Raw genomic sequence first — 24,022 nt, 5'->3', positions numbered from 1 at the left:
AATAAATAAAGTGAGAAATGCACGTTAAAATGATGTTTAACATAACCACATTTATTTAGAATGTATTCCAATATTAAAAGGTAAATTTCCATAATGCAAAACCACAGTTACTTTTGCACCAACCTAATAGTAAGTTGCAGTGCTGGGATTCAAACACAGGTTTAAATTCTCTAACACTTGTGCTCTTAAATAACACCCTGACTGCGCCTCAGGGGGAATAACACATGGTCTAAGAGTCTAATACAGATGAGGAATCAGACTCAGAGAGTAACTGGCCTGAAGAACTCACCCAGGAAGCTGTGGAGTCCCCAGGGGGGACTCACATATGTCTGAGCTGAGGGTCTCTGGTCTGTTTTGAGCTGAGAGTTCTATAGTTTCCAAATCTAATCAGGATTCTGTCAAGAGAATTTTCTCCATCCAGAGCTCCAGTTGCTATAGAGAGCCATAAGTCTCACTGGTTCTTGGTGTGCAGTCTCTTGGCTGGCAGAGGGGCCCATTGACATAACCCATCTATGATGAATATACTAATGAAACATAGTTACTGACGTTTATTGAGTACCTGTTATGTGCAGGATGCTGTAAAATGCACTGTGTTGTATTTTTAAACCCTGACAGTAATCCTGCTTGGGAAACATTCTGTCCCTATTGTCTAGATTAGTGAACTGAGAGTAAGACAGGTCAGATGTTAATAAGGACAGAATCCAAGTACAATCTAGTAGACTCAGATACACTCACTCTAGTGTCCATGGATATCCCTTGGCTCTCTGCCTCTTCCACTTGTCTGTATTGTTTGATGCCCTCTCAGATGGAGAATTTGGCTTCTCCACCTCACAGTGACTGCTTTAGAGGAGAGGGTCTACAGCTCCCCTTTACCTCATACTCTCCACCCTTGTCCCCACCGTTCAGGACAGGGTGTCAAAGAGAGGGCTGCAGTGTGATGCCCGAGGATTGGTGAGTGGTCGTTGGCGATGGTCTCCCACTGATGTTGCCTCAGAAAGACGCCTCTCCCAATCATATAACAGGTGCTCTTTGCACACCTGTGATGTGCTCACTGCTCTCATGGGAGAGAAGAGATGTATAAAGTACAGGCGTACCTCTCAACAACTTAGGTCATGAGACTGTAGGTACCTGTAAGTAAAGACCCTGAGACTCAGAGTTTAAGTGACCAGCCAGAGTGCACAGCAAGTTAGTGTCAGATTCAGGACTCTGAGCTCTTCCACGACCTCTCAGGGAGAGCACTGTGGGCTCTGTCCTCGGTGGCCTGGAGACTCCAGGTAAACCGAGTCTGGAAGGATGGACAGATATGGCTAAGAAGAAAGAGGCCAAGGTGTTCAGGACAAAAGACTGAAAAGTGGAGCTGTTACACCCCTAAGATATTACAGCTGTGCCTACTGCTCTCCTTCATTCTCTGGGGAAACCCGGGCTTGGGTCACAACGTAATAGCATGGGGTCATTGACTGAATTTTGTCCAGTGCTGCTTTGCATCCATATAATATCTCACAGGGGCTTCCAGATGGCTCAGCGGTAAAGAATCCACCTGCCAATGCAAGAGATGCAGGTTCGATCCCTGGGCCAGGACAATCCCCAGGAGGAGGATGTGGCAACCCACTTCAGTATTCTTGCCTGGAAAATTCCATGGACAGAGGAGCCTGGCGGGCTATAGTCCAAAGGGTCACAATGAGTCAGACACGACTGAGCAACTGAGTGCACATGCATTATCTCACTGAGCCTCTGATTGTGCCGGGAGGTGTAGAGGAGGTCTTCCTCTCAACCATGAAGGGAACTGAGGTCTTCTTACTCCAAATCCCAAGTCCTTTCCACCATCCATGCCACCTCCACATTTCTGTAGTCGGAGAACACAAGCTCTGCAGTCAGATAGAAGGGGGCTAGAGGGGGGTTCTAACACCCTCCTTCTGTTTTGTGTCTCTACCGTCTTATGATTTGCAGGTTGAGGCAGTTGCAGGTGAAGAGCATGCCTTTAGGAGGCAGGTGTATGCTGAGGGGTCAATGACGTAGGGAGGCACAGTAACACCAGAGTTCCTGTGGTGCTTTTTTCAACCCACTTTCAAGTCTTTGATTTACATGTGAAAAAAGTGATGTGCCCCCAGAGTTACAGTGACTTGCCCAAGACTACACAGTGAGTTAATAAATTGCAACACTGGGTTAGAACTCTGGTCTCTTGTCACCAAAGAGAGCTTACTTTTTTCTTACACAATGCTGCTCCCCTACCATAATGGGGGTGGGGTGCGATCCTGCCAGAGTAAGGCCTCGTGGGTCGGATCAAAGCACTTTGGAGCTGAAGAGAGAGCCTTAGAGATCCATCCTCTGGTTCCTCCTCCACACTTGACAGATGAGAAGAGCGAGGCCAGGGTGCTTAACTGACTTGTCCACAGCCAGACAGGTCTGCCCACCACAGAGCAGTAATAAACCCAGCATCCTGACGCTGATTTCTTTTCTTTTCACACTACCTTGCAAAACTGGATTCCAAATTGCTTTTTTCCTATGCAAACCTAAAGCCTCCATCCAACTGCCAACAGTTTACAATTAGAACAACTGTTTAGTTTGGGCAGTTTTTTCCCAAGTATAATTTCATTCTCATTTTCTCTTTCTCTCTCAATTCTTATTAAGGGTGATATACTAGAAAGGGGAGCAGGAAGAGCTTCAGTAGATGACCTTGGTAGAAAAAAGGTAAAAATTTGATAGATTCTCTGAAAGCGAAGGAGGTCCTCAAAGCCAGGAAATAATTCAGAGGCCAGCCCTAGCCTGTCCCAGCCAGCTTACCACTTGTCCCACCCTGCTCACAACAGGCCTTCAAAAGGCCCAGCCTTCCCTTGGCAGCTGCATTGGGTGAACACCAACGGAAATCCCTGGTATTTTTCTTTGCATGACCAGCCATGGAGATGTAGGTCAGGCGTTGCTGGCCTGGCAGTTATAACAGCTCTCGATCTACCCCCTGCACCTGCATCCATGTCTGCTCAGCCCTGTGGGGGTGGGAAGAGAATGTTCCCCTGTAAACAGGGGTCTGATCCTCAAGGGCCCAGGTAGGTGGAGCTGGCTGGGACTTAGGAGGGTGCTGGAAGAGACCATCTGGATGTGGGGACTAGGAGGGTGTCCCTCCTGTCTCTTTCCCCGCTAATGTCTAATATTAGCTGTGGTTAGTAGTAGCAGGGTTGGCAGCGCTCTGCTCAGGGCAGCTTGGTGTCATCATCACTATTGGAGGAGACTGGGAAGGTCTCGTCTTCCCTCTGGGCTCAGTTGGGCCCCTAGGCCTGCACCCGAACCCCCACGCCTGTCTGGTGTTTACGGGATTGAAGCTACTACCCTTTGGGACCTAGCCTGTTTTCCTTTCTGCTCTCAGCTGTCTGGTCTCCATGGACCTTGCCTACAGGTTTATGCATGCCTGTCCCCCACGGTGCGGCCCCACGAGCCTCCTCCAGCTCGGCCTTTGTTCTCTTCAGCAGAGCTGCCAGTTCTGTGCCTGTCCAAGGGGTGAGCTTTCCTGACCCCTCAGACAGGCTCTATTGGCCCAGCCTAGCTGTGCCCGTCCCAAGATTCAGTCTCTTCACCTGCACTCTGGAGGGCAGGGCTATGGTTCCAAGCCAGGGAAAGGGCACCTGTGTGGCTGCTCTGAACTGGCCTCTAATTGACTGGCTGATTTCTTCCTGAGCTTTCTCCGCCAGAGACCTCATGTATCTCCTTTATAAAGATGTGGGACCAGGATCGGTACCAATTATCTTCAAGATAACTTACAGATGATATGCAAATAAACATTAAAAAATTTTAATAGTGTTTTTATTTTATGTTGATTTTCATTTGTGGCAAATGATATTAGTTTTCTGTTTATATCAATAATGATATGTTGCCTTTTCATTCCAGTTTTTCATTTAGCAAATACTTACTGAGTGTCTGCCTATGCCAGGCACCATTCTAACTACTGGGGAGATCTGCCTTCATGGAGTTTACATTCAGAAAAGACAGGGAATGGTGGTTGGGATGGAAAGTGGCTAGGTAACACTTGGTATTTGTTTGTTTTAATAAAGAGTGATTGGGAAAGGCTTCTCTGAGGAGGAGCCATGCGAGCAGAGATCTGCGTGACCTGAGGGAGTAAACCATATGACAGTCTGTGGTAAGAACATTCTAGACGGAGGGAACAGGTGCAGAAGCCCCAAGGTAAGAAGGGTGTGCTTGGCATGTTTGAGGAAGAGCAGAGATGAGTGTGGCTAGAACAGAGTGCACAAAGGAGGGTGGTAGAAGAGAGGTTTGTGTAAGCCGTGGTGAGACACGGTGGCTCTTCCTCTGAGTGAGATGGGAGGGATAGGCAGGGGAGTGTTTTGAGCAGGCAGGTTCGGATCCTACTGCTTTTAGAGGACTCTTCTGCTGGCTCCGGTGTGAGCGACCAGAGAGGGAAGTAAGAAACGGAGAGGTCAGGAAGGATGTGGTTATAACAACACAGGCAGAAAATGATGTTAGCTCGGACAGTGGGGGTGGTAAGAAGTGGTGGAATTCTGGATAAATTTTGAATATATATTCAGAGGAATTTGCTGACAGGTCAGAGCTGTAGAGGACTTAAGAATGACTGCAAGGTGTTCCACGCTTCCGTACCTGGACACATGAAACTGCTATCATTCAGTAAAAGGAGGAAAGATGCAGAAAGAACAAGCTGGGGAGTAGGTTAAGAATTTTCCGTACATCTAAGTGTTTAAAAAGTGAGTCACACTTGTGGACACAGCGGGGGAGGGAGAGGGCGGGATGAATGGAGAGAGTTGCATGGAAACAAGTACACTGCCGTATGTAGAATAGATAGGCAGTGGGGATTTGCTATATGTCTCAGGGAGCTCAAGCCAGTGCTGTGTGACCGCTTAGAGCCGCGGGAGGGAGGTTCAAGCGGGAGGGGCATATGTATAAAGACCTGTGGCTGATTCATGTTGATATGCGGCAGAAACCAGCACAATACTATAAAGCAATTATCTCCATTTAAAAAATTTTTAAAAGAGTGAACTCTAATGAAAATAAAAAGTAAGTCAGTTGATAGGAAAATGTTCATAATAATCATGACACATAAACAAAACTCAAACAGTGATGGCTGAAATTGTGGATAGAGGGGGCCAGACGTGTCTCTGCTTCCTTCCAGCCCTGAAATTCTACTTTGGTGATTTCAGATATCGAAGTCTGCCATTCATGAAGAATGGGAACTTGAGACTCAGCCTAGAATGTAATGGATGCAAAAGGAAAGCCAGTTCCAGGCTTCTTTTGTTAATTTGGAAGGACCTGGAATGTTCTTGTACACATCCTGGCCTCCCAGTGTTGCTTCATCCACTCACTCACTGAGCACTTTCTGCCTAGCAGGCCCTAAACACACACAGCACAGCTCTAATGCCCCATCCCTCCCCTTATCAATAAAGCTATGCCCTTCCTCGCTGGATCTGGCTACTTCATGATCCTGCGTGTGCCTGGAGGTCAGGTGAACAAACGGCTTTGACAGCAGAAGTGGTTTTATCTCTTTTTTCTTCCCACAGGGTTCCCATAGTTATCAAGCTGAGAAAAAAATCCTCAAAGGCCTTTTACCCTGCCTATTGTAGATGAGAAACAGGGCCAGAGAAGCAAGCAACTGTCATGGTCCATATCCAGTCTATTAGAAAATCCCTTCAGCTTTACTGTTAAGAAATAAATTCTGAATCTGACTGCTTTTCTCCTGGCACCATCCTGGCTAAGCCACCCTCATGTTCTTCCCAGGTGGCTGCATCAGGTCGTCACCAGTCCCTTACCCTTGCAGATCTCCACCCAGCAACCAGAGGGCCTTTGTTAAAATCAAAGTCAGATCGTGTCTTTCCCCTGCTCAAAACCCTGCAGTGTTCACCCAAAGGACAGGCTCAAGTCTTTAAATGGCCTTCAAGGCCCTGCACATTCTGACCCTTGGCCACTGCCAGACCCCACGCTGTCAATTCTCCCTTCATTCACTCAGCTTCAGCCACACTGACATCTTCCCTGTTGCTGGAGTGCCCCGAGTGTGTTGCTGCCTCGGGGTCTGGCCCTTGCTCTTCCTCTGCCTTTCCTTAGATCCTTGCGGTGCCTGTTTCCTCACTTCATTCAGGACTCTGATCAGATGTCACCTCCTAAGGAAGCTTTTCCTAACCAGGGTTTTAATTCTACCTTCTTCAGTGTTTTTTTTTTAACCTCTTCTCTCATTTAATTTTCTTTTTAGCACTTAACCACCGTCTGACATTTGTTTATTTCCTGTCTCGTCCCATTAAATTATAAACTTACGCAGGTAGGAATTTTCTTCTAATTTAGCCGCTGTTTTATCTCTAGCATTTAACATGGTGCCTAGCATTTAGTGGGCTCTTAATAAAGATTTGTGGAGTGAATGAGTGTCCAGAGCTAAGCAGGGAATCCTTCTACAGCCCCACAGGTCAACCCACAAAGGGGTCATGGTCTATCTTGGAACTCAGCTAACAGCTCCACCAAAGCTACTAGGCATGACTTTTGTTTCCAAGATAATGACCAGATGGAGGGAGGGGGGTCTCTTCCAGGACTGACTTTGCAGAGCCTGGGTTAGGAGACGATAGGGAAGCACAGAGCAGCCATCTGCATACTTCTCTTCTTTCCACCAAGAAACCCAGGGGGTTACCAAGGAACATGCCTCTGCCCTGGCCTCAAAATGGTCTCTGATCCAAGGCTCAAGATCCTCAGCAAGTGGAGAAGGATATGGCAACCCACTCCAGTACTCTTGCCTGGAAAATTCCATGGACGGAGGAGCCTGGTAGGCTACAGTCCGTGGGGTCGCAGAGTCGGACACGACTGAGTGACTTCACTTTCACTAAATCACAGTATACATAAAAATAAATTCAAAATAAAGATCTAAATATTAAAAAAAAAAAAGATCCTCAGCAAGTAGTGGGCATTGGGTGGGTGAGAGGGGAAGGAAGGAAGAGCTTAGTCACATCCTTCTGCCTCTGTCCTATTGCACTGGCAGACTTAACGTGCTGTGGAGTCAGACACCCTCACTGGGTAACCAGATCTCACACAAAGTTTCCTCACCTCTCTGAGTCTTAGTTTCCTCTTTGGTAAAATGGGGACAACACCTACTTGGAAGATTTTGAGAATTCAACTTGGGGCTAAGTCAGTATAAGCTGTGGGGGTTTTTTTGTTGTTATTTGTTTGTAGCTATAAGTAATGAGACTACAATACGGGAAGCACAAATGGGGCCATTCATTTTTAGTTGTAAAAAAACAACAGCTAATGATTATTGAGCACTTTCCGTGGACCTTTTAATTCTTGCTGCTAAGGCTGTGATGGCAGTATCCTCACTTTGTAGATAGTACCCTGGGCTTGCAGAGATAGAGGATCTTACTCCAGGTCTGGCAGTCACAGAGAGGGGGTTAGAACCCACACTGTTGGACTCCAGGAGTCAAGGCGCCTTGCGAGGGGGGGGGGGGGGGGGTCCCTTTACCTCCTCAGGTCCCTGTTTCCCATCTGTTCAGAGTAGCAGTTGAACGTGCTGGTGGTGGTGGTCTTCTGCAGCTTGTTGGTGCTGTGGGCATCGGCTGTGAACAGCAAACCTCCAGGTGGCCCCTCTCTCAGTATCCCGGCTACAGAATCCTACAGCTTGCCTGACACCAACCAGTCTTAGGCATCTTGCTATTCTGCACCTTGAGGGGGCTGGTGGACTGCAATGAAGATGAAATGGGGAGGCTGCAGCCTGAGGGAACCTTCAGCTCTGAGGTTTTTGGTTACAAGGCTGTATGTGAGGGGCTTCCCTGGTGGCTCAGTAAAGAATCCGCCTGCAGTGCGGGAGACCTGGGTTTGATCCCTGGCTTGGGAAGATCCCCTGGAGAAGGGAATGGCTATCCAACTCCAGTATTCTTGCCTGGAGAATTCCATGGGTGGAGGAGTCCACGGGGTCGCAAAGTGTCGGACACGACTGGGCAGCTTTCACACGCTGTATGTGAGAGCATTCATATGTGGTGGGGAGCAGGGAGGGGTTGCAGGGATTTGCTCCCATCCCCAAATCCTCCAGAGCTGTTGCCTTCTGCTGTGGAATTCCAAACATTTCCGATCAGATAAAGGTGGCTGAAAATACCCGGACTTGTCTGGACTAGTTGGAGGCGGTGCTGGGGTGAGGAGGTTGAGGCCACTGGGGCAGAGCCTGGCAAGGTCTGGCCCTCTGAGGAGCTGGCCCTGGTCACAGATATGCCCAGTGCCCTTTGCCCTGGAATCTGCAGGTTGGACGGCAAGGCTCAGCAGGCTTTGAAGTGGAGGCAACAAGTCGTTCTACTCCAGAATGTTGCCTCTCACCTTCCACACTAAATGCCTGGCTGTTTCGAATACCCCTGAGAGAGAACACAGGTAGTCACTTATTTGCCCATGTGTGAGTTATTTTCATCTTCCTCACGCTGCAGCACTAATGAGAGTTCTTTGAGTTGATCCCCTTCATTGTACAGACGAGGAAAGTCCCAGACTTTCCCAGCATCCGAAACAGCAGAGTGGACTCACCCCCAAGCAAGCCAGTGACCGCGCTGGGACACAAAACCCACACCTGCTGACGCTCAGCCCATTGCTCTTCACAGCACGCAGCCTTGATCAGTGCCAGAGTAGGGCGGCTCTGGGCAGAAAGGAGGGAATGGCTGCTTTGGACCGTGGAGTACTTGGAGGCATAGACCCCAGAAGGCAGCGGAGTTTTAGGAAGGGGGTTGGCCCCAGAGCTCAAACCTCAGTTCCTTATCGATTGCTATCCTAGTCTCTCCTTCCTGTTGTGTCAACACAGTGCAGAAGATGTCTTTTCCAGAACTTTCTCCTGAGCCTGGGAGAACTTGGTGTCTGGGGAGCCCCAGGTACCCTGCCCAAGTCACCTGGTATCTTGGGGCCTCCTCCTAGTTTTTGTAGGCGATGAAGGTGAGGCTTAAGAGAGAGGGAACTGGCCTTCTTTCCTTCCCATCAGTCAGCCTACTCAGCAGCGCCTTCTCTGGGCCCAGCACTGGACTGTCAGCCTAGGGGACAGAGCTCATGGTCAGAAATGAGCAGCTCAGCAAATGGGTGAGAGAGCTGAAGGAGACTTGGAGCAGGAGAGCAGAAGGCCTCCTTAAGGCCTACAGGTTGAGACCTAAGAGATAAGTAAGAGAGAGCTCGGCATAGGGACCAACATGAGCAAAGATCCTGAGGCTGAACAGATTGTGGTGTGTGAGGAGTAAGCAACCTGGCCCTAGACAAAGCTGAGGAGACCCTGCAGACCATGGAGAAAGCTCTAAGACTCAAGCTGAGCCTAACAGTAATAATTACTTAAATTACTGCAAGTCTGCTAGGTGTTACATACAGTTCTAAGTCCTTTATATGAATTACTATTGAATTTTCACAATGTTCTTGTGAAATAAGTACATCTTTAATTCCCATATTATTAATGAGGTCCAAAGCTAAACATCTTAGTCTAATTGCAAGACTTATTGGGTCCCTGCCTGCTGTTTGCTGTAGGAGCCCACCTTGATGGAGAAAAAGAAGATAACTTGTCACCATCCTTGGCCTCATCTAGATAGCACCGCTATTTTATAAATGAGGAAGCTGATACTCAGAGAGCAGCAGGACCTGGCTCAGGGCCTTAACCTTTCTCTGCTAGCTCGTGTTACCTTCTTGGTTAGCCCTTGGAAGAGTTGGAAGAGAGCAGCAGAGGAGAGAGAACCAGAACTAAGGCCAGCCAGGACAGGCGGTAGAGGGAAAAAGGCAAAAAGTTTTCCATTAGAGCTGATCAAAGGGAAAAGTTTTCCAAAAGAGCTGTTCAGAAATGAAATGATCCACACAGGACGAGGGGAGCCCCTTCTCACCAGTGTGTGTGTGTTGTTGTTTAGTCACTAAGTCTCATCTGACTCTTGCAACCCCATGGACTGTAGCCCGCCGGGCTCCTCTGTCCATGGGGTTTCCCAGGCAAGAATGCTGGAGTCAGTTGCCATTCCCTTCTCCAGGGCATCTTCCTGACCCAGGGATGGAACCCGTGTCTCCTGCATTGGCAGGCGGATTCTTTACTGCAAGTGTGTAAGCAGACAATGCCCTGTAGATAACGCCATGGTTGTGGACCATCTGGAGTGAAACAGAGCTACTGTGTGATCAGAACGCTCCAACTTACCTTTTGTTTGTTTGTTTTCCTTTCACTTTTATTGAAATGTATATGACACACAGTACTGTAAAAGTTTAAGGTTTACAGCATAAAGATTTGATTTCCATACATCATGAAGTGATGGCCACAGTAAGTTTAGGGAGCATCTATCATCTCATATAGGGGGACTTCCCTAGTGGCTCAGACGGTAAAAGCATCTGCCTACAATGTGGGAGGCCCGGGTTTGATTCCTGGGTCGGGAAGGTCCCCTGGAGAAGGAAATGGCAACCCACTCCAGTACTCATCTCATCATCATCTCATATAGGTACAAAATCAAATAGAAAAAAAACTTTTTTTCTTATGAGAACTCTTAGGATTTATTCTCTTAAAAACTTTTATATATAACAAAGAGCAGTGTTAATTATATTTATTATTTTGTACACTACATCCCTATTATCAATTTATAACTGGAAGTTTCTACCTTTTGGCCACCTTGTTCCTCCCCCCTCCCCTCATGCCCCCAAACCCTACCTCTGATAACCACAAATCTGATCTCTTTTTCTTTCTTTTTTAAAAAAATATTTATTTGGCTGCACTGGAGTATGCAGGATCTTTAGTTGTGGCATGTGGGATCTAATTCCCTGACCAGGGATTGAACCCGCCCCCCTCCCTGCAGCCCTCTGGTCCTCTCCATTGGGAGCATGGAATCTTGGCCGCTGGACCACCAAGGAAGTCTCTGTTTGATTTTTAAATATAATTGACCTACAACATTATGTTAGTTCCTGTTATATAGCATAGTGATTCAGTAATTCTATACAATGCAAACTGATCACCACAATATGTGTAGTTAAGTCACAATACAAAGATGTTACGTAATTATGGACTGTATTCCCCACACTGTACATTTCATACTCATGAAGACTCATATATTTTGCAACTGGAAGTTTATATCTCTTAATCTGTCTCAGCTATTTCTTTCCTGTTCCTACCCCGCTCCCTTTGTCAGACACCTGTTTGTTCTCTGTATCTATACCTGGTTTTGTTTTGTTTTGTTTTTCATTTGTTTTGGATTACAGTCCACATATAAGTGAAACCATACTGCATTTGTCTTTCCCTTTCTGACTTATTTCCCTAAGCATAATACTCTCTAGGTCCCTCCATGTTGTCACAAATGGCAAGACTTCATCCTTTTTTAATGGCTAGTATTTAGTGCTGTGCATTTGTATCATATTTTCTTTATTCATTCATCTGTTGGTGGGCACTTAGGTTGCTTCCATATCTTGGCTGTTGCAAATAATGCTTCAGTGAACATAGCGGTGGGTTTATCTTTTCTAATTAGCATGTTTATTTTCTTCACATAAATATACAGAGAGTGATATTGCTAGATTATGTGGTGTGTGTGTGTGCGCGCGTGTGCACGCTCAATCATGTCTGACTCTTTGTGACCCCATGGACTGTAGCCCCTCAGGCTCCTCTGTCCATGGGATTTTACAGGTGGGAATACTGGAATGGGTTGCCAAGATCCCTTCTCTCAGGGATCTTCCTGACCCAGAGATTGAACTTGCATTCCCTGAATTAGCAGGCAGGCTGGATCATATAGTAGTTCTAGTTTTAATTTTCTAAGGAATCTCCATGCTGTTTCCATAATGGTTACACCAATTTACATTCCCACCAATAGTACATGAGGATTCCCTTTCCTCCACATCCCCATCAATGATTGTTATTTGTTGTCTTTTTGATAATAGCCATTCTGACAGGTACGAGGTGTTAGCCGATTGTGGTTTTGATTTGCCTTTTCCTAATGTTTCTTGATGTTGAGCATCTTTTCATGTACCTGTTGGCTATCCGTATATCCTTGGAAAAATATCTGTTCAGATCCTCTGCCCATTTTGTAATCTGGTTATTTGTTTTTTTGATGTTGCGTTGTATGAATTCTTTGTATATGTTGGATATTAACCCATTATCAGCTATATCATTTGCAGATATCTTCTGCCATTCAGTAGGTGGCCTTTTAGCTTTGTTGATAGTTTCCTTCTCCGTGCAAAAGCTTTTTAGTCTAATGTGGTCCCATTTGTTTATTTTTGCTTTTGCTTCTTTTGTCTCTGGAGGTGTATCCAAAAAATATCATATTACAAATCAAAGAACATACTGCCTGTGTTTTCTTTTAGGAATTTTATGGTTTTGGGTCTTACATTTAAGCCTTTAATCCATTTGAAATTTATCTTTGTGCACGGTGTGAGAGAATCATCCAGTTTGGTTCTTTTGCATGTAGTTGTCCATGTAAGTGTGGGTTCATTTCTGGTCTCTCTGTTCCATTGATCTATGTGTCTGTTTTTTCTGCTGGTACCAAACCATTTTGATTACTGTAGCTTTGTAGTATAGTTTCAAATCAGAGAGCATGATACTTCCAGCTTTCTTCTTTTTTCCTCAAGATTATTTTGGCTATTGGAGGTCTTTTGTATTTCCATACAAATTTTATGATTATTTGTTCTAATTCTGTGGGAAATGCCATTAATATTTTGATAGGGATTGCACTGAATATATAGATTTGTACTCCATCTTTCTGAACCTCAACTGGGAAGTGAGGATGTTAGGGGTGTGCTTGAGCATCACATGGAAGGTTGGATGGGCATCTTTTAAGGTCACTTTTTAGTCTCTGATTCTGTTTCAAGGCTGAGCCTTGGTCCTTCTCACCCTGGACACTGGGAAAAGAATGAAAGGCTGTGGCCATCTACTCATGAAAGATAGGAAGTTCGTATTGAAGCCTGCATACCCTGGAGCCCGTGAGCCACAACTACTGAGCTTGCATGCTGCAACACCTGAAGCCCATGTACCTAGAGCCTGTGCTTCACAGCAAGAGAAGCCACTGCAGTAGGAATCCTGTGCACCGCAACCAGAGAGTAGCCCCACTCTCTGCAACTAGAGAAAGCCCGCACACAGCAATGAAGACCCAGTGCAACCAAAAATAAAATAACTAAGTAATAAATAAAAATACCTAGAAAAAAGTGAATAGGGAGTTAGTTACCAAAGATGAGATAAGGTTGAGATGAGGGGAGTTTTCAGATTTCCAGGGAATGCATGCATATGAGCAGGTAGCAGCTGCCCAGGAGCCATTAAGCCTTTGGGCTCTGGAGCCAGACTGCCTGGATTCAGATCCCTACTCTGCCATTTGTGAACTGGTTGGCCTTGGGAGGTCATGTGACCCCTCCGTGCCTGTTTCCTGATCTGTAAAATGGTGAGTAATGATAGCACTTACTTCATGGGGTTCTCATGCGGATTCAGTGAATTTACATACACAACAAAGCTCTTAGCACCATGCCTGGTGCTTGGTAAGTGCTCAGTAAATCTCAGCCATCACTCCCTGGGAAGGAGATCGAGAGCCCCTAAATGAGCATCTGTGCCCCCAGTAAATGCTTTTCTGAATTACCTCTCTCTGCCTCCAAGACTGGTACCCTGCTTCTGAGCTGAGGAGGTGGAGAGCCTGTGCTGCACTGCTGGGCCTGATAGCTTTCTCAATTCCCTAGCGGAGGTGTTATCTCCTCCCGGCACAACCACTTCCTTTTCTGAGAAATGAGCACATCTGTCAGGCTTAGCTTCTTAGAACTAATGGAGGGGGAGTAGGCGGGGGAGGAGAGGCTGGCAGCTGACAGGGGCAGACTTAAAGAGAGATTACCAAGAAGTTTGCTGTAAGGATGCCTCCAAATAGCCCCGACAGCCCAGATGGCTTGGGCTCCCCATGCCACCCTCTTCCACCATAACACCAAGGTCACTTTGCTTCAGCAAGTGCTTTCATACCCTTTTCTCATCATCACTGCCTGTGAGGTCAAAGCAGGAGAAACTGAGGTTCAGAAGTAGAGAGGCCCGCTGTGCCACCCACCAGCTGAGGTGTCAGCCCAGCTGTCTAGCCACCCATCTCTTTTTCCCTGCCCCATGGAGCCACCTCTCTGAGTTGCCTACATCCAGGCCTGTGGTCCCCAGGGTAGAGGAGAGAGGCTATGTTCCTCTCATTTTGCTGAAGCCCACACATAACCTCCCACCTCCAGCCCCTGCCCCCCAGGAAAGCCAAGGGAAGTGGATTCCAACCACAAACCTCACTTCTTCCGAGTCTCCGCCTGCAGCTCCCTGCCGAGAGAGTGATAAGGCCTCTTCATTTGCCCCACTGCCTACTTGCCTGCCATCTCCGTGAGATCTCCTAGCAAGACCTCATTTGTCTGTTCCGCTGGCATTTGTCAGCCTCTGCTTCAGGGAAACTGAGTCCAAGAGCAGAAAGTGACTCATGGCCTGCCTGTGCAAGGCTTTGATGAGGCCGGGTAAGGTACATTCTTGATGTTCCTGGCACTTTCCCTGGGCTGCTAGGAGCCCCTTCCTCTTCTCCACCTACCTCTTTCCAGAAATAACCAAGTAGGAAGGAAGCAGTGGGCCTGGGCCCTCCAGAGTCACACTAGAGGAAGGAAGGGCCCGTCTGGCAGCGGTGCTTGTTCTCCACTAAAGCCAGGACGGAAGGGTTTCACTTTCTCTCCTGGCCTTCGTCACATCCTTTTCCTGTGGCACCCAGTTCCCCTCAGCTGGCTTGGGGCCAGAACTCATTCATTCAGCTGGTGCTTCAGGCCACCTTCCTCCTCCTGAAGGCACCCAGGTCTATAGGCCTGGCCCCAGAATATGAACTGGTTCTTCAGTTACCCACTTGAGACAGGTCTCTCAGTATCTCTGAGCCTCAGCCTACCTGAGCTTAGAGTGAGGACCTCCTTCAGTAATAGTGCGTGCACCTGGCCCGTGATGGGGCCTTGAGAACAGTTGTCCTTTGGACCAAGGGCCAAGTACTCCGCCCCCGTGAGCGGAGTACTGTGTAGAAGCTAGGAGCAAAGGCTCTGAGGCCAGACTGTTGGTGCAGGCAGCCCAGTCATGGCCCCAGACCACTGTGTGACCTTGGGCAAGTCACGGATTACCTGTGGGCCCTGGGTCCGTCAGCTGTATGATGGGTTAACAGTAGAACCCACTGGCCCTCAGAGCTTAGAGACAGTTTAATGAACCAGTCCACAGAAAGGACCAAGGAGAGGGTCTTTCTAGGTAAGTGCTCTGGAAATGTCAGCTGCTGCTGCTGCCACTGAGGAGCCTAGTTCTCTGTGGGTGGAGACAGCAGGGACCCAAGATGGCAGGATTGGACCTCAGAATGAGCAAGAGGCCAGAACTCAGACAAATCCCAGTCCTGCCACTTGCTGGACAGGGATTATGGGGGACACTGAAGCTGCCATCTTGACATCTGTAGAATGAGGCTCCGATAAATGTTCTGAGGACTGACTGAACGTAGTCATTCATTTGTTCATCTCAAATGGATTCATTTAGAATGGCACCTGCTGTGTTCTAGGCACAGCACCAGCTTCTTGAGGTACAAGTGACAAAAACCACACACAGTCTAGTGGGGCAGACAGGACCAAAAACACTCAGGTGAATGTGACTGTGCCTGTGCCCAGGGAATACGGCCTCCTCAGAGTAAAGTGCTTTAGCTCAGTGCCTGGAGCAGGCAAAGCATTCACTTGTGTGATATGAAGGTCAGCTGCCATCATAACAGATACTGTGTTTTTTTTTTTTCTTTTTGGCTGCACTGGGTCTTCCTTGCTTTTTCTTAGAATTTCTCTGTTTGTGGTGATCTGCGGCTGCTCTCTAGTTGCAGTGTGTGGGCTTCTCTTGTTGCGGAGCGTGGACTCCTGGGTCGCGGGCTCCAGTAGCTGCGGCTCCCGGGCTCTAGAGCACAGGCTCAGTAGCTGTGGTACACGGGCTCAGTTGCTCCGCGGCGTGTGGGATCTTCCCAGACCAGAGAGCGAACCCATGTCCCCTGCACTGGCAGGTGGATTTCTATCCACTGCACCACCCAGGGATGTCCCAGATATTATACTGTTGTTTAGAAAGTGAGGACACTATGGGCTCAAGAAGCGAAGTAACCTGCTGAAAGCCACACCTCTTGGAAGAAGCATGGAGATGTGGGAGGTGAGAGGGAAGAGTGAGTAGTGGAGAACTGACGGGGTTCAAGCAGGAAGTGCGCTCCAGCCCCTGGCAGGCCCAGTGGTCCACTGGCACTTGGACTGCTGCCCGAGGACAGTGCTGTGCCAGCCTTTCTCCTGACTTCTGCAGGGTTGCAGGTGGCTCCAAGGTAACCTTCATCGTGCAGTTGACTTTCTCTGGGCAGAGATCTAGCCGAAGCCAGTCTGTGCCTGTCTGGATGAGCCCCTGGCTTCAGACATGTCAGTCTTGATCCCTGTCGATACCGAGTCCCTGGACTGATACGCGAGACCACCATACAGAGGGCCTCAACCTGCAGACGCCGCTGCCTCTCCTTCTCACCTCAGGGTCTTGGCACTTATTACTTCTGCTGGAAGATGCTCTTTTTCACTGAGGATTTTTCTTTTTTTCATTTGGCTTCACTGGATCTTAGTTGCGGCACGTAGGATCTAGTTCCCCAAACAGGGATCAAACCTGGGCCCCCTGTGTTGGGACTGCAGGTTAGCCACTGGACCACCAGGAAAATCTCATCACCCAAGATTTTTGATCCTCCCTTGGCCACTGCCACCTAGTCATTCAGGACTCAGTTTAGACCCCCAGCTTCCTCCAGAGAGGCCTTCTCTGACCACTCCACCTAGATCAGTCCACTGGTATTCTTTACCACCTGCCCAGGACTTACTCTCTTCAAAACCCCATCATATCTGAACTTGTCTTGCTGCTTATTCTCTTTGCTTCTCTCTAGGACTGTTTCTCAACCTGACTTTCTCCTCACCACTCCCTACTAAGGAGTCTTTAGACATGTTTGTCTTAACTGCCCTGGCATAAGTCTGAATACCACAGATGTGCTGTGTATCTCTTTCTATGCTGTGTCCTCACCCCGCCCCATGGGGAACGCATAGACTAGAGCGTAAGCTCTGAGAGCAGGGGCCTTGTTTGTCCTGTTCAGTGCTGGGCCCAAGGCACGGTAGACAGAGTAGTTACAGTATGAATGAAGGTCCAGAATCTCTGGGAGCACAAAGGAGATGTTCCTGCTGGAGTTGAAGGCAGGATAAGCAGGGAAGTCTTGGAAGACAGGACTCCAAAGTAGTCACATAAGCTGGTTAGGGTTGGCTGATTGAGGAAGGCAGAGGTGGGGAGGGTTACCAGTTAGAGGGCTCATAGCTGGCCAAGGCTCTGGGGCCTGAAGCACTCTGGACTGTGGGGCTGCGGCCGTCCCACCCTGGTGGCCGGGACTGCTGGAGGCAGGACCTTGAGAGTGGTCCCAGCCTTACTTGTCCTGGGGACCCTTGTTCTTGTCTCACCACTCCGGAGGGCCCTGATGCTAGATGGTAGAGTCCAAGCTCTCCCACAAACTGGCTCTTTGAAACTGTAGAGTGGGTGAGCAGGTGGGCCTTGTTGACTTGTGGGTCTCTAGCCTAGGTGTCCATGGTTCTCCCATGGAGGTCGTTAGCCACCACCTATCCCCAGGGGTCCTGAAAACCCCTACATGGATCCCATGGTAGTGGTCACAGCTACAAAGAGCAGCTTACCCTGTTTTGCCCTGCCCCACACTGAGAATGCACATGGTCCTTTAGGCTGGGTCTCCTGAAAGCCTCTGGGACATCAGAGACTGATCTCCCTGCTGCCCACCTTAGATCTAACCCCCGTCTACCATGGCAGCTCTGGCTCAAACCGGTGGGAGCCACGGAGCACCAGTGGGGCTTATCTCTGCTTTTCCAGACCAGGGCAGCTCCGCAATCCTGTTTGTTTATCCAGAGCAGCCGCCTGCTGAGAAAATGGCTGTGTTTGTTTCCAAGTGTGCCGTGTGAACCGTGGGCTAAATATACCCACACCACTGCCTCCCCAGCACCCGCCCTGGAACAGCACGCCCCGTTTTGCTCCTGCTCTCTCTGTGAAAGCAATCCCCAGGATCCTCTCCCCCTCCCTAGGAGGAGCTTCTGAAATGGAGATGAAGATTGTCCAAGCGCGCAGCGGATGCACGGGTGGGGGCTGGGCCGATCAGAGCTGTGTCTCCGTGGCACCGAGAGGAGAATGCTCCCTCCTCCCTGGGATGACTGTTCCTGGACAGGGAGCGCTTTGTGCCCTTGCAGGGACGGGGCCTGTTTACTCCAGCTCAGCCCAGAGCCGAAAATTTCCCGTGGCTGCCAGCCCTCGACTTCAGGAAAGTTCCCATCGAGGGAGCCAGGCCTCTCCCACTTTGGCTGCAGCCCAGTGTCCCTGGTTTCTTGTGGGACATTTGGCCCCTTGGGATGATTTCTGGCCATGGCTCCCTCTCCCATGCTCCTCACAGCCCAGGACTCTCCCTCATCACAGATTAATCTTTTTTGTGACTTCACCTGGGGCCACCTTCGCTTAGGACCAGAAAAATTTCAATTCCTGTAAGAATTTTCTGGTCTAACAAGAAACCCATGGAGGCTAAGCAGGATGAAGGCCAAAGAGTAAGGACGCTGGCTGCTGCCACTGCCCTTCTCTTTCCGGGCCCAAGGCCCCCCACACCCCAGCCCCCACACAGGAAATAGTCCTGCTGGAGCAGCACCCCTTGTGGCTCAGCCGGTAAAGAACTCCCCTGCAATGCGGGAGACCTGGGTTGGGCAGATCCCCTGGAGAAGGGAAAAGCTACCCACTCTAGTATGCTGGCCTAGAGAATTCCATGGACTGTATAGTCCGTGGGGTTGCAGAGTCGGACACAACTGAGCGAACTTCACTTCCACAGCAGCACCCAGGCTGGGGCCAGGCAGTCCTGGGCTTTGATCCTGGCTCCGCGCCCGTTCGCTGAGTGACCCAGGCAAGGTCTTCCGGCTCTATATACCTCAACTGTTTCATCTGTGACATGGGGCTCAGATCGCTACATCTGAGGATTCTGATGAAGGTGAAGGGGATGACAGTGTCTGGAACTTAGGAGGCATGTAAAACCTTTGTTCTCCTCATGTATTTATTGATCACTGACTCTGTGCCAGACACTGTTTTGGGTTCTGGGTATATAGAAACAGGCAGCCTCTCTGCCTCGTCAAGCCATAACTACTGCAGGAGATCAGTCAAAGCAAAGACCCAAAAGGGCAGGCTCTGCTTCCAGAAAGTGATAAGAAGAAAAACAGAACACGGTGAGGGGACAGGTAGCAAGAGATCAGGGTGGGGGTACCATAGTAGACAAGGTGGCCAGGGAAGGCATCTCTGAGGACATGGCATTTGAACAGAGTTAGGAGTGAAATGAGGGAGCCTGGGGTCGAGTGCTCCAGGCCACAAGGGCTGTAGGCCCTGAGCTCAGCAGATGTTGCAGCGACAGCAGGGAGGCCAGTCAACTAGAATGGAGCATGCAGTGCGGAGGGGCTGGGGCCTGCTGGGCCTCACTGGCCTTGGTGAGGACTCGATTCCGTGTGTGATGGGGAGCCTTGGAGAGCTCGAGAACGTGGAGTGACAGGGGCTCAGTGGTGGGGTTTTCCCCACCTGCCCACCTTCCTTCCCAATGTCTTTTCCCCTTTCTAGAAGGACTCTGCTCTGGCTCACGCATCACTGCTGCCTCCCTAATGGCTTAATAAATATAGAGGGTTCTTTGAGTCAGGTTGTCAGCTCAGTGTGTATTACCCTCTGCTAGGTACCAGGGACATGAACGGACATGACACTGTCATTCTAAGTGCAAGGAAAAGCTGTTGGTGTGCCACACTCTGACCTATGTTTTAAAAATCTTGGCATGGAGTGAGGGGGTGTCGTCACGACTAGAAGTAGGGCCCAGCAGATAGCGTAGTGAGCAAACTGTCCAGGTGGGACATGGAGCCAACCAGAAATGGCAGACGCGGTCTGAGGGGGCCACCCAATGGCTCAGCCACTCTGGCCCAGGTAGAGTGTGGGCCCATGGTGTGAGTTCCTGGTGGAGAAGCAAGAACACAGTCTCTGGAACCAGCCAGTGGTTCCCTCCCTGGGCAATCAAAGCACACTGATCCTAGGTGCCAGACACCAGTTTTAGATTATGGTTCCTCCAGAGTTGGGTGACCTGACCAACTTCCTCTGCACTCAGAGGCCTGGCTTTCTGGTCTGCCAGTGGGGAGAGACAGCCCGCACTGCAGCATTGTTGAGAGGATTAAAGGACAAATGGGGTGCAAGGCGCCCTCATTAAAGGGTGCTCCGCCTGCCCCACAGATTGGTTCCACCCTAGGCTGGGTCATTCAGCCCGCAGCCCCTCCTGTGTGGTATCACGTGCTTCCCTCCTGACTAGCTTTGGGGCAGAAGACTGTTGCTCACCTCCTCCTGGGCCCTGGGTCATGCCCCCTGGGGTGGGGGACAGGGCCTCATGGACCCCCATCCCAGTCCTGCACTGCTGTTACCCTCTCCACTCCACCCTGATCTGCCCACCCATCAGCCTGCCCTGGTCAGAGGCTCCCTCCAGATCTGCCCTGCCTCAGAATCACTCGGAGAGTTTCCCCTGTCTCTTTTCTCTCCCTTCCTCCTTCTCTCCCTCCTTTGCAGCAGTAGAAAGCCTGGGGCCTAATAGTTCTGCACTGCCCTCAGGCTCAACTCCAGCTTCCCCCAAGCTTCCAGCTCACAGCGGGTCCAGCTCTCACTCGCCCCTTCAGGCTCATCTCCCCTCTCCTCCTCTCCTGCTCCAGCCCCTTGGCCTCCCTCAGTTCCCTGCCCATCTCTTTCCCATCTCAGGTTCTGGAAGGACCACTTCCTAGCTGGCTGACCTTGGACAGAACTCTTCCCCCACTTTGCACCTGTTTTCTCAGCAGTAAAATGGGTTGGTTATCCCCACCTGAGGGTCAGGAAGAAGAGCAGCCCTTAACCCTTTATCTGGCCCAGAGAGGGCACGGACGGCTGCAGTTTTTCAACTCAGCAAGGTCATCACATGCCGACCACCCTCTTTGTCCCAGCCACATTCCTGTTTGAGAACTCAAACAGTTCCCTTCTCTTCTGTCTCCCTGCAGGACACTTTTGTGGAACTCTACGGGAACAATGCAGCAGCCGAGAGCCGGAAGGGCCAGGAGCGCTTCAACCGCTGGTTCCTGACGGGCATGACTGTGGCTGGTGTGGTTCTGCTGGGCTCGCTCTTCAGTCGGAAATGACCAGACACTGACCACCCACTCACCCACACACCCCCGTCCTCCCCCCACCACATCTCTCCGTCCAGCCACCATTGCCACCAGGAGAACCACTCCATGGAGCCCACAGCCACCCACACATCACAGGGTTGGGCCTCGACCTGGTCCCCCGCAATTAGTTTTCTAGAATTTACATGCTTCAGTGAGAGCCGCCTTCCTCAATTCTTATGGCGTCAAAACCCACAAAATTCCCTAGAATCTGCCCCGGTGGAAGCTAACAGGTGTGGGGGGTTGTGACTGGGGGCCGGAGTGCCCCACCCGATTGGTGGGTCCCCTTCTGCATTTAGGGTCCCTGAGCATGCTTTCTTGCCAGGGAGCTGGAAAGTTTTCTGACCCTTTTCCCCAGAAAGAGAGACAATAGATTGCCTTCATTTTGATGTCTGTGGCCTCAGAATTGATCATTTCCTGTCTCCCCCGTTCCCGGCCCTGGGTTCCCCATTCATTCATCCCCACCCTCCCAAGAGCCACGTAGGGCCCACTTCTGACTAATTAGGGATTCAGGATGCTTGGGATAAAGAAATAAGGACCAGGACCCCCTCCCCACCTCTGACCCAGCCAAAGTCCCTCCCCACAATCCCAGTGTCCTCTAGAGGCCTCTGGCTAGAGGCTGGCCTCACCTGAGATGGAGGGACCGTAGCTGCAGGAAGCACCCCATGTCAAAGCTGGGGTGGCCTTGCAGTTTAGCACCACCCCAGTTCTTCCCCTTCCCTGGCTCCATGACCATGACTGAGGGACCACCTGGGCCCGAGATAGGTGCCGCAGAGCTGTTTATGGCCTCAGCTGCCTCACTTCCTGCAAGAAGATAAGCCTGTGGCGTCTTTGCCTTGGGCTGCTGCCCATGGGGTTCAGGGGCCGTGGCCCAGAGGTGAGGGGGAGCTACAGGGAGCAGCTGTGGGAGCCCTAGGGTCTTCCTACCTCAGGCAGGAAGGGCAGGAAGGAGAGCCTTGTGCATGGGGTGGAGCTGGGACTGGCCGGAGGGGCCAGCCCTGCCTGGCCTGAACAATTTGTGCCCCACCCCCATTCAGCCTGAACAGCCGGGCTGCCAAGGTCAGCACGGCCTGGCCAGGAGCTCTTCTGACCTCCCTCTCTCTCCTCTGCTCCACCCACGGCCTGTCTCATCCCTGGGTGTCCAGGCCTAGCCCCGGCCACCCCGGGCTCTCTGCTGTACATATTTGAAACTAGTTTTTATTCCTTGTGAAGATGATATACTATTTTTGTTAAGCGTGTCTGTATTTATGTGTGAGGAGCTGCTGGCTTGCAGTGCGTGTGCACGTGGAGAGCTGGTGCCCGGAGGTCTAACAGCCTGATGCTCCCTGCACCCCCCCCACCCCACCCCCCACCCTGGTCTGGGAAAGCCAGCCGGGGGTCCTGGCTCCTGAGAGGCACCTGTCCCTCCCCCAACCCCTACCCCACACTTTTTCCAGCTCTTTGAAATAGTCTGTGTGAAAGTGAAGGTGCAGTTCAGTAATAAAATGTGTTCTTCGTGAGCAAAGGGCCTGGCCTCTTGTGTGCCTGGGAGGGGACGCTTGGCTGGCAGAAGAGGTGCAGGAGAGCTGGGTACCCGTGCTGACTCGGCTGCCCTAACCTTGGACAAGTCCCTTCTTCCTCTGTTTGGTCCTGAATTTCTCCACCTGTCCACTGGGTTTTTATTGAGCACCTGCTATGTGCTGGGCACTGGGACTTTGTGTGAACATGACAGACACAGTCCTTGCCCTCAGGGGTTGATATTCTAGTGGGAGAAACAGTCCAGTGCCCACTTGGCAAGTGTTTACTGAGCCCTGCTCTGTGTAGGCACAGCCGTTAAAGAAAGTGAAAGTGTTAGTCTTGCTCAGTCCTGTCCAACTCTTTATAACTCCACGGACTGTAGCCCGCCAGGCTCCTCTGTCCATGGAATTCTCTAGGCAAGAATACTGGAGTGGGTTGCCATTCTCTTCTCCAGGGGATCTTCCTGACGCAGGAATTGAACCCAGGTCTCCTGCATTGTAGGCAGATTCTCTACTGTCTCAGGCACCAGGCAATCCCAGCCCTAGGCACTGGGAATTCTGCAGAGAACAAAGCCCCTTCCTTTATGGAGCTTCCATTCTGGTCGAGGAGACAGGGAAATGAATATAAGGATGGCTGTGACTGTTGCAGGGCAAAGGTGGAAACAGAATGACTGAGGAAGCATGGCAAGACATGAAAGACCTAGTGGGGAAGGAGATAAGAAGGGGTCAGACTCGAGATAACATTTTAAAGATAATCCCACAAGATCAGCTGATGGATTGGAGAGAGCTCTAGAGAGAAAGAGAAACCATGGGTGATTCAAGGTTTTGAAATAGTGATACCATTGTAATCCCAAGGTGAAGCACCCATCTGAGGCCAAGAAGTTCATAGTGAATGCTCTAACAGCATTTAATATGGAACCTGAGCTTGTCCGGGAGTCAGGGAGGGCTCCCTGGAGGAAGTGATATCAGAACCAGAGCCTGAAGAGTCTGTAAGAGTTCACCAAAAGAAGCGGGGTGGCAGGAAGAGTGGTCCTGGTGAAGAAGCAAATGCACAGGACAATCAAGAATTTTCTTCAGGCTGAAGGAAAGTTGGTGTGTCTGGTGGCTCTTGGGTCAATATGATGCTAGAGAGGTGGGATGGGGAGGACTGGATTTGATCCTGAGGGCAGTGAGAGCCAGAGGAAGGTTGTTAGAGAGTGATAAGGAAATGGCAATCCACTCCAGTGTTCTTGCCTGGAGAATCCCAGGGACGGTGGGGCCTGGTGGGCTGCTGTCTGTGGGGTCGCACAGAGTCGGACAGGACTGAAACGACTTAGCAGCGGCAGCAGCATACCACTTAGACCCCAAAGCGCCCTCTGGCTGCTATG

At 50.1% G+C, this 24,022-nt stretch overlaps 1 protein-coding gene across 5 annotated transcripts in view; it reads left to right on the top strand.

The window, feature by feature from the left end:
- The window catches only part of BCL2L1 (BCL2 like 1), a 49,499-nt gene extending 27,951 nt beyond the window's left edge, over positions 1 to 21,548 (top strand). For all 5 annotated transcript variants that reach the window (XM_061127011.1, XM_061127008.1, XM_061127010.1 and 2 more), the window contains exon 3: positions 20,998 to 21,548. In XM_061127011.1, the coding sequence (XP_060982994.1) occupies positions 20,998 to 21,135 (138 nt within the window). In that variant the 3' untranslated portion in view covers positions 21,136 to 21,548. The remainder of the gene's footprint in view (positions 1 to 20,997) is intronic.
- The last annotated feature ends 2,474 nt before the right edge of the window (positions 21,549 to 24,022 follow it).

This window comes from Dama dama, chromosome 23 (assembly GCF_033118175.1).
Source record: "Dama dama isolate Ldn47 chromosome 23, ASM3311817v1, whole genome shotgun sequence".
NCBI classification, from domain to species: domain Eukaryota; kingdom Metazoa; phylum Chordata; class Mammalia; order Artiodactyla; family Cervidae; genus Dama; species Dama dama.
This window is presented reverse-complemented; position numbering and strand designations above follow the sequence as displayed.